General features: G+C 34.8%; 1 protein-coding gene across 1 annotated transcript; it reads left to right on the top strand.

The window, feature by feature from the left end:
• The first annotated feature begins 6,129 nt into the window (after nucleotides 1-6,129).
• On the top strand, nucleotides 6,130-9,539 carry LOC139498822 (glutamic acid-rich protein-like). Its single transcript, XM_071287379.1, has 3 exons — nucleotides 6,130-6,184; nucleotides 8,589-8,799; nucleotides 9,261-9,539. Exons 1-3 carry the CDS (start codon nucleotides 6,158-6,160, stop codon nucleotides 9,443-9,445), a joined length of 423 nt encoding a protein of 140 aa, XP_071143480.1. The 5' UTR covers nucleotides 6,130-6,157; the 3' UTR covers nucleotides 9,446-9,539.
• Nucleotides 9,540-10,875: the final 1,336 nt, after the last annotated feature.

The following is a 10,875-nucleotide window of genomic DNA, read 5'->3' as shown; positions in this document are numbered from 1 at the left end:
TATGTGTTTTTCTATAATTTTGCATGTTTTCTTCTCAATAAGAAAAAAATATCAGAATATCCAGATCTTACACCATGCAGGTAATTACTCCCTGTAGGGTAAAAAAATTACCAAAAGAAAGAACCCTTCATGTTTGATCGTAGAAGATTTGAGATTATTATGGAACTATTGTTTTAGAATAATGGTTCAATAAAAACTTATTGTTGATATCTATAATAGTAGTATTAGCACATTGTATTTATGGTAAACATGGCAGTTTATTCAAACCTGGAACTATTATAATAGACTAGTCTCGATTCAAACAGTGGTCATTTGGTTTGTTAAAGACTGTCAGTGGCGGATCCAGGGGGGGGGGGGTTCTGGGGGTGCGAACCCCCCCTTTATTTTTGCCGATCAATGCATTTGTATCGGGACATATGTTTTGCACCCCCCCTGCACCCCCCCTTTTTTGCCCTGGGTTAGCACCCCCCCCCCCCCCCTTTCGAAAATTCCTGCATCCGCCCCTGGACTGTGACGTTATATATAGCAGGTTCTCTCAGGAAAATCCGATTAAATTGGCAACATTTGGTCCAGTTGTTTCAGAGAAGATTTTATTGTTTAAGTTTATGATGCTAGATGAGCGGACGACGTACTTGACGATGATGAACCCCAATTGATGTCAAGAACATTTTTTTTTTACAAATTCCTCTATTGTGTATGCGCACATACCAGTGCAACAGTACTATGCCTTCGACGGTTTCAACTTCCGAAGCAAGGTTGTCGGCACTCCGAACTTTCCCGAAATCCTGCGTTTAATATAGATAGAGATAATCCGTTAACAGCAATAATGTTCAGCAAAATAAGATACACAAATATGTCAAGATGACAAAAATGGTCGTTGACCCCTTAAGGAGTTATTGACCTTTATAGTCAAATTTTCAAAACTTTTACAAAAATCTTCTCCTCTATAACTACTTATATATAAAAAAGAAGATGTGGTATGATTGCCAATGAGACATCTATCCACAAGAGACCGAAATGACACAGAAATTATCAATAAGAGGTAACTGTATGGCCTTCAACAATGAGACAAATTGAACCAAGCTTGTCCACAATCATCAATAGGGTATTTATTTTTAAAAAATGTGTCAAATGACCCTGCCGATGAACTAAAATGGCTGACATGGCTAAAATTAGTACTTAAGGTAGAATGCGGTTTTTTTCGTTTAATATTTCTGAAACCATTTAGAGCAAATCTGACGAGGATACAAATGTCTATTAGACCCAGATCTATTTGCCCTGATTTTTTAGGCCAATCAGGCAATTTTTGGTAGGTTGCTGCCTCTGAATAGATAATTTTAAGAAAAGTTTGCAGCTTTCGGTTATTATCTTGAATGTTATTATAGATAATACAAATACTACATATAAGTCAACATGACCAAAATGGTCAAGTGACCCCTTGTTAAGGAGTTGTTGCTCTTTATAGTAAATTTATAACAATTTTCTCTTCTGGGCGAAATAAAGGCATCAGTAGTACTGTATATCGCTGTTCGAAACTGACAATTGACTGAGAAAGTAAACAAATCCTGGTTACAAACTAAAACTTAGGGAAACGCATCAAAAAGAGAACACATAACAGAAACACAACATAAACATTGTGTAACACACACAGAAACGAACTATAATATAACAATGGCCATTTTCCTGACTTGGTACAGGACATTTTAAGAAAAAAAAAATGGTGGGTTGAACCTCGTTTTGTGGCATGCCAAACAACCAGCTTTAATGGCAATGTTCATTATAGATAGAGATAATTGTAAGCAGCAAGAATTTTCAGTAAAGTAAGATTTACAAACACATCACCAACACACATTTTTTGTCATGAATGTATTTGTGTCCTTTGTTTAATATGCAAATAGTACAATAAAAAAATAGTCTTTTGTTTAGATGCTACAAGCAACTTGCTAACTATATTTAGTTGGATAGTTTAAATTTGACATTTCACTCTTTAAGAGTATCATAAAACATCTTCCTACTAAGCAATATTGCCGTAAGATATGAACAATCATCTTTGGCATATCTACATTTATCACTTGTAAATTGTCCCATATAAATTTCAAGTAATGCAGGTATGCAGCTTGTCTATAAATTCACAATATCACTGTGTATCATCGCCACCGGAAATTGGGTACTAACGAAGCGGAGAGAAATAGAAAAAAAAAGTAAACAAGTTAAGAATTCATTCAATTTAAAGCATTTCCACTCATTTGATGAGGGTGCCGCTTAAGAAATGGTTTTCGAATATATAATTCTTTAAATTATAAGGCCGATAAGTACAAAATTAATACAAGATTTTGTGTAATACTTCAAAACTTGCCACTTAGTACCGGAAAATTTCGAGTTCGATCGTCCTCTATCGCCCCATTCTCAAGATATTGAACTGTTTGTCATTATTTTTCTAGACACGTTTTTAGATAATTATAGTGTGGCATCATATTTACTGAAATTTGTTGTCAAAAAGATGTATTTTAAAGAATATAGACCATACAAAATAAAGTCTAGGGTACGGCAACTTGCTCGTGTTGACAAATTTACTGTATGGCAACTTGTTTTCAACTGTATGGCAACTTGCTAATTTTAGAATATTCATTTACCGTCCTTTCAAAGAAAATAAAGTATTAAGTTCAAATATCTAAGGTGAGGGGATGTACCTTTTTATGTTAAACTGTTTTTGTCCTTTTCAAGGTTTTGTTTAAAACTGTTATTTGAGATAAATTTAAACTGTTAACTGTTTTCGATCCACTAGCTGTCTGTAATCTGTTCTGTTAAAATTTGCAATGTTGTTAACTGTTTATTTGAAATTGGGATTCCTGTTATCTGTTACTTAATACTTAAAGTGTTCACTGTTTTTGACATCATTTTCTCTGTAAACTGATCTTAACTGTTATTTACAAGAATCACATTAAAATTTGCTGTCCATCCCTTTCTTTACGTTGCTTCTGCAAAGGAAATACATAAACAGCATATATGTAACTGTCTTTAAAAGTCTTTGAGTATATTAAATCCTTGATAAAATTGAGAATGGAAATGTGGAAAATGTTAAAGAATCAGAAGCCCGACCAAATAGAAGAAAACAACCCAACGCAGAGAGAAAATTGTGCACTAGGGTGGGGTGGCAATACACATAGGAAAAAAAACTTAAAATTGAAACTCATAATTTTTAAACACCCTCTTTCCCTTCCTTCCTAACAAATAATGCTTAATATTTGAGTTATGCATGTGTATATTTATGGAAAGAGAATCGTCCATAGATTTGATTTCCAATAGTTATAATGGTGAAATATAATCTCTTTATTTTTGTGTAACCATGGCAACAATCAGCATTTATTTAATACCAAATATTGCAAAATAGGGGGTTGAACATGTCACACAAAGGTCTCAAAAATTTGGTCCAAAGGAAAATTTCAATCAATTAGAGTGATCATACCTTTCCTGAAACCATGATATATATCTATCAAGAGGTAAAAAAAAATCATATGCATTTCCGCTGGTTTTTCCATAAAATTAGATTAAAAAGATCGAGCGTCAAATCTTTGTTGAAAAACAATACAAAATTTCTAAATCTATGGCTGTACGGATTTGAAAATATGGTCAGTCAAACTGAAAAATGGCTTATAAAACTGACATGCTACAAACAAACCAAATGTTCATATACACCCACTAGGAAGTCTATATTATACTTCAACTATCTAAAAATCAATTTAATTGTACAAAAACTTTCATATTTAGAAAATTCACCATGGCCATAATACGAAACTAAACTTGTAACTGTGTATTGGTATACATGAAGCTGTCTCCTAAGTGAGCAATCATTTAACTACAAAAAGGGGGTAGAAGTTCAATGTTTGTTTCCTAAAACATATAAATGAACCAAAATTTAAAAATTAAATAAAAACAAGACTATATAGCAGAGGTGACGGACTCAAGTTGGGACAGGTGCAACAAATGCGGCAGTGTTAAACATGTTTTGGGATATCTCAAGGCCTCCCTATACGTCTAACCAATGTAGTTATTTCTGGCTTCTATTTGTAATGTATCCAAAACTTTAAAAGGAAGGGCCACTTCTTACCCAGCTAAAACCCTGGTCAGTCCTATGATGAAAATAATTCAGATGTATATGGAATGTTTGATAAGTTACATTGACCCAGAGTACCTTTATTTAAATTTGCTAGTCTAAGACTTCGGAAATGTAAAGATGGACCAAGGCTTTTTTTTATATCACATCAGAGTTCATAATTGGGACTTGGAGATGAAAGAGTGCTTCAACTTGTGACACCTTACATGTTACATTCTGATTTGTACACTGGTTTTGATGATTTAAAATAAAAATCAGTAAACTTTCGTAATTCCTTTTAATAAAATCATGTATGCAAAGAGTCGTATGAATACCCTGAGATGTTACCATAATTTATGAGAGCCCCCGCCATAAAAAAAAATAATGTTCGCGCTCTATAGTATTCACTCATTCTTTTTGTTTGTTACACTTTCCTACGTCATGACGATAACCCAAGTTTGCTACGACTGATTGACATAAAACATTTACTCAACAATACACATAACCAGAAGAAGCCTCCCTTTTGCTGTTTGAAGCATTTTCGATTATTCATGATAAAGTCATTTTTCTTGGAGTCAATCACTCCGTCTGCTTTTCCATCCGTTCAATTGTCTGTCCATGTGTCAATAAAAAAATATGGTACTTGCGTGTGTATTCTGAAAATTAGTCAGGTTTATAAAAGATTCCTTATAAAGCTTGGCATTTCTGCGACTTTGTACAGTGGTATTCAAACTTTTGAATACATTGAAGATATGCACTTCAGAGGCGGATTTAGTGGGGGGGCAGGGGCCCGGGTTGCTTATATAGCGAATCACTGAAGCGTGAATGGAGCGGGCCCCCTCTAAGGCAGTCAGTGGGCCCTCACTTATGAAAATTTCTGGATCCGCCAGTGCACTTCCCCTTTTCATTGCTTTTGGGTTCGTTTGGAAAAAAAGGGTAAATTAAAGTTGCTGTTAACTGTTATCAGTATTTAAAATTTGTTGTTAACTGTTTTTACCAAAATCGAGGTGTTGTTAACATGTTAACGGACACCCTATTGCGCCCCCTCCCCCCCCCCCCCCCCCCCATATAATTATGCATTAGACAAAATGCATAAGATAGAAATACCATTCGCTTGACAGCATTTAAGATGTATACACATTATATATTTTCAAAAAGAAACTGACAAGAAAATTAATTCGAATGCAATTATTTCTCGATCCTTACTTTTAACAGATAATGAGAAATGTATAAGGAGAAGAATAATTATTTATCATAGTGCAACCGGAATAAACAAATAAATACATGTTTTAAAATACAAAATAATCAGCCAGTCAAATAGGCTTAGGATGCACTTTCTGAAAATAATACATGTAGTCTATTCTAATCGAATGTTCAGTGGTTGTCGTCTGTTTATGTGGTTCATATATGTGTTTCTCGCTTTTATATAGATTATAGACCGTTTGTTTTCCCGTTTGAATTGAAGTCATTTTTGGGCCCCTTTTTAGCTTGCTGTTCGGTGTTAGCCAAGGCTCTGCGTTAAAGCCCATACCTTGACCTACAATGGTTTACTTTTAAATTGTTACTTAGCAGAGTGGAGAGGTTTATTTTAGTTTCATTGGCACTCATACCACATCTTCATATACATGTATGTATGATGCCGGATGGTATCTATATCTAAATCATTCCCGGAGAAAAATGATTATTGAATCGAAAAGTACTAGTATATGATTAATATATTTTGGAATGATTTTTTACCGATTTCGAGATTGAAAAGGACAACCCCAAGTCCGATGGATTTGCATTTTTTTTTCTTTACGGTAAATACCCGAATCCGATGCCCAACGCAAGTCCCTCAAAAGGAAGTCAGACGTCAAAGCAATCTCGGACGAGCATTATGTATGTTGCTTGTTGTTATATCATTTGATAAAATATTTGTATTTTCTTTTTTTATCGAGTTGACAGGTACGCGTTACAATGAGGTTTAAATATTCAATTGAAGAAACCGGATCAGGACCAAGATAGTGCCCGTAATCGCTTCCATTCAAAATATATGACGTCATATAGTAAACAGGGGATTCCAGTATGGCAGTAAACAGTATTTTGACACTTGTAGGCAAACTGTTTGAGCATGTGATCTGTTGGTTGCTCAGTGGCGGATCCAGGTGGGGGGGGGGGGGGGGTTCCGGGGGTTGGGACCCCCCCTTTTTTTGGCCGATCAATGCATTTGAATGGGGACATATAGTTGGAACACCCCCCCCCCCCCTTTTGTCCTGGGTTGGGAACACAGGCACTTGTTTCTATCCATAGGAAGGTCGACTATCCATATAAATAGAATTATTCTATTTATATGGATAGATGACCTTCCATAAGAAACAAGTGCCTGTGGTTGGGAACCCCCCCCCCCCCCCCCCTTTTTTTAAATGGCTGGATCCGCCACTGTTGCTTGCTGTAATTTGTCTGTAAATAAATTACATATGAAGCGTATGTTTTCTTTGCTAAATTTGTACCAACTTCTAACTTCTTCGTCGTGCATTTAATCTAAATGGTCAAACCCGTTCTATGATGATCTTCTATCAAATAAAGGCAACAGTAGTATACCGCTGTTCAAAACTCATAAGTCCATGGACAAAAAACAAAATCGGGGTAACAAACCAAAACCGAGGGAAACGCACCAAATATAAGAGGAGAACAACGACACAACACCAAAACGCAACACACACAAAACGGTCATGTTTTGGCACCCAAGTTGGGGCAAACAAAATATCGGCTGCCATTTTTATTGCTAATGAACGCTTAATTAAATTGATTTTTAATGACACTTTAATGAACTTTTACTTCATTAAACTATTTGTACAACAGACTTGAGGCGAAGTGTACTCTAGCGGAATACGGGATTAAAAACGTTCGTCGTTAGTTACGCAAGTTATCTCCCTTACTCCAAGAAAGGACACACGAAAGAGAAACTACTTTCTGCGGTCTATAATGAATGCAACAAGCACGCATGTGCTGTCTTAAACCTCATAGAAATTATCTAAATGACATATTAGTTAATGACACGCTAATGACACTTTCATGAGCCGTTAAATTTAATGAAACGTTCGTACAACCGGCTGCAGGTTTTCAGATATTGATCCCAATAAAAGTTTGAAATATAAAATGTGTTGTTTCTTGGTGATAATTCTCAATACCCATTTCTAACAGTATTATTAAATAAGCGATTCACAGAATATTATATACGTAACGTTCAAGTCCTTTGATAAACTGAAAGCATGCAACATATTACCGACAAATCAAAGGTGATATGCCATACAGCACAATGAGAAAAACTTATATATTGTGCATTATTTCACAGTAATCATGGAAGAGTCAAAGGCAGATTACCACCGACTTCAACGAGTGTGTCACATTTTCAGTAATTCGTATTAATTAATCTTAAGTTGTCTATGTTCTATTTTGTCGACTGATTTTGTTTTTCTTTGTTGTCTGTTTTTGTCTTGAAGTTGTCTGTTTAGTCTTGCTGTTGTCCGTTTTATTTTGCTGAACATAATTTGTCTGTTTTGTCTTGGTGTTGTCTGTTTGTCTTGCTGTTGTCCGTTTTGTCTTGCTGTTGTCTGTTTTGTCTTGGTGTTGTCTGTTTGTATTGCTGTTGTCCGTTTTTTCTTGCTGTTGTCTGTTTTGTCTTGGTGTTGTCTGTTTTGTCTTGGTGTTGTCTGTGTTGTCTTAGTGTTGTCTGTTTGTCTTGCTGTTGTATGTTTTGTCTTGCTGTTCAGTGTTGTTTGTTTTGTCTTGCTGTTGTCTGTTTTGTCTTGGTGTTTTCTGTTTATCTTGCTGTTGTCCGTTTTGTCTTGCTGTTGTCTGTTTTGTCTTGCTGTTGTATGTTTTGTCTTGCTGCTGTCTGTTTTGTCTTATAGTTGTTTGTTTTTCCTTGGTGGTGTCTGTTTTATTTCGGTGTTGTCTGATTTGTCTTGCTGTTGTCCGATTTATTTTGGATTTGTCTGTTTTGTCTTGCTGTTGTCCGTTTTATTTTGGTGTTGTCTGTTTTGTCTAATAGTTGTTTGTTTTTCCTTTGTGTTGTTTGTTTTTCCTTGGTGTTGTTTGTTTTTTATTGGTGTTGTCTGTTTTATTTTGGTGTTGTCTGTTTTGTCTTGCTGTTGTCTGTTTTGTCTTGCTGTTGTTCGATTTTTCTTGCTGTTGTCCGTTTTGTCTTGCTGTTGTCTGTTTTGTCTTGCTGTTGTCTGTTTTTTCTTGGTGTTGTCCGTTTCATAATGGTATTGTTTTGTCTGTTTTATTAGACAAATGGTTGGTGTCTTTTCCTTCTATTTTATCTAATAAATGGCGTTATTCATACTCGTGAGCTGTTTCTAGCTTGAAATAATTCATTGTTGTGAAACTGTTTCCCCGAAGCTCGTAAATATTTGCTCCATATTCATTTCTTTTTAGCAGTAATATTTGTTTATAATAAGCTTTAAACTGTATTCATTTGACATACGAAATACCTAAATTTTATTTGTAGAATCCTGTCCAGAGTTCTGAACGGGATACGATAGTCAGTGTGGAGAAAACGAGAGAGAAAAATGCCAGAAACGAAAAGATGATAAATAAAAATTACACAGCAATAGACGAAATAATGAAAAGATTTACTAAGGATTTAAAAATACAAGAACTAAAGTGGGAAAAACAGATGGCAAAGATTGAGAGGAATGAGAAACAGAAATTAGAAAAAGGTATTAACTTGTCATTTTTCTCTTTGTTTCTCCTTGCATTTTTTGTGTTGATGACAGACCTGTCTTATTATCTGCTTCTCTATAACCTCACCATTGGAGACTTCATGCCAATCAGAGCATGATATATTGTAGGAGTGGACTTCATGCCAATCAGAGCATGATATATTGTAGGAGTGGACTTCATGCCAATCAGAGCATGATATATTGTAGGAGTGGACTTCATGCCAATCAGAGCATGATATATTGTAGGAGTGGATCCAACACTGTATTTATACATGTAGATACTTACTATTTTCAAAGGCTGTATATTGCCCTTTTTTGTTTTGATATCTAATGATTTTGCAAGTGCTGTCGGCACAGTTATACCCGGAACGATGGTCAGTAACCCCCACCCCCGGAGTATGATATACTAAATATGTTAATCAATCAAATCATCATGATATTTTCATATATATTTACAGAGATGAAGAAAACAGAAAAGATCATGATGAAAAACTTGAAAGTTTTTGATATTGAAAAGAAGGATAAACAAGACTTTGACAAAGTTGGTGAAAACGAAGAAGAAAATAAGAACACAGTTGGTTTAAGGATTTATAATTTCTTCCGAAATCTCTCTTGTTTAACAGGAAAGAAAACAGACGTTTAGTGATCAATCATCAATTACTGTTTAATAAATGTTTAATTTAGATATGTGTTTTTCTATAATTTTGCATGTTTTCTTCTCAATAAGAAAAAAAAATATCAGAACATCCAGATCTTACACCATGCAGGTAATTACTCCCTGTAGGGTAAAAAAATTACCAAAAGAAAGAACCCTTCGTGTTTGATCGTAGAAGATTTGAGATTATTATGGAACTATTGTTTTAGAATAATGGTTCAATATAAACTTATTGTTATATCTATAATAGTAGTATTAGCGCATTGTATTTATGGTAAAAATGGCAGTTTATTCAAACCTGGAACTATTATAATAGACTAGTCTCGATTCAAACAATAGTCATTTGGTTTGTTAAAGACTGTGACCAGAGGCGGATTTAGGCGGGGGGGGGGGGGGGGGGGGGGCTTTTGAGAAAACAATTTGGTTGCTTATATAATGAATCACTGAAGGGTGACGAAATCGGGCCCCTCTTAGGCAGCCAGTGGCCCCTACTTATGAAAATTCCTGGATCCGCCACTGGTGACGTTATATCAGGGTATCCTTCTATCTAGCAGGTTCCCGCAGGAAAATCCGATTAAATTGGCAACATTTGGTCCAGTTGTTTCAGAGAAGATTTTATTGTTTAAGTTTATGATGCTAGATGGGCGGACGACGTACTTAAAGATGATGGACCCCAATTGATGTCAAAAACATTTTTTTGTTGGTAAGTCTTCTTCTCTGTATTTTTAAGGCCGTTTTTCACTAATCTTTATTTCTAATCCAGTACATTTTTGGTGTTTTGGTGAGGTATTTATCTTTTGGTGGAATTTCATTGCTGAAGCTAAAACTTTGATGCAAGTACTGTTAAATTCATAAATTATGGTGCACATTTATCATTGCAGTTTTGTCATTTTTTCAAATACTGAGAAAAATTTAATAAGTGTTTAAATTATTGCGATTACAACTCTGTCACATGTTTTGCGATAATAAAACATTCTAATAATTTCCGATTTTTCAGTAAGTCAAATGAAGTATTTCTTTTTAGTTTTTAAGGGGGTAGACCTTGGTTCATAGAGATAACTCTTTAAATCAGTTAAGCGTTTGTAAAAGTCAAGTTCATCAATGTATTTTAAGCATTTACCTGTAACAGATTGAAAATAATCTATGTAACCTAGAAGCTTAGAATATATTTTTGAAAATGGTTGACACAAACGTACTGATGATTTTAAGAGTTATTTCCCTTAACCTAGGTCTACCTCCTTAATACTCAAGAAGATGCATGGCTTAACATTTTGTGCAGACCATGTCTATTACTTTACAAGACCATATGTTGTTATAGTTTTCCTCTACAAACCTAAATACGGGGCATTTATGTCATATGTTATATAGCTGGTTAATTGTTTTATATTCCATATCGCCTTTTAAATAATTTTCTACTT

Source organism: Mytilus edulis, chromosome 12, assembly GCF_963676685.1.
Source record: "Mytilus edulis chromosome 12, xbMytEdul2.2, whole genome shotgun sequence".
NCBI lineage: Eukaryota > Metazoa > Mollusca > Bivalvia > Mytilida > Mytilidae > Mytilus > Mytilus edulis.
Note: the sequence above shows the minus strand (reverse complement) of the source record. Positions and strands in the feature narration are given on the sequence as shown.

What these genes read in the sequence shown, in the direction of transcription:
- LOC139498822 (XM_071287379.1), top strand. Translation starts at nt 6,158, where the DNA reads ATGGCAGTAAACAGTATTTTGACACTT. An exon ending in TAAACAGTATTTTGACACTT is followed by an intron (nt 6,185 to 8,588) that starts GTAGGCAAACTG and finishes TTTTATTTGTAG; the next exon opens with AATCCTGTCCAGAGTTCTGA. An exon ending in GAAACAGAAATTAGAAAAAG is followed by an intron (nt 8,800 to 9,260) that starts GTATTAACTTGT and finishes ATATATTTACAG; the next exon opens with AGATGAAGAAAACAGAAAAG.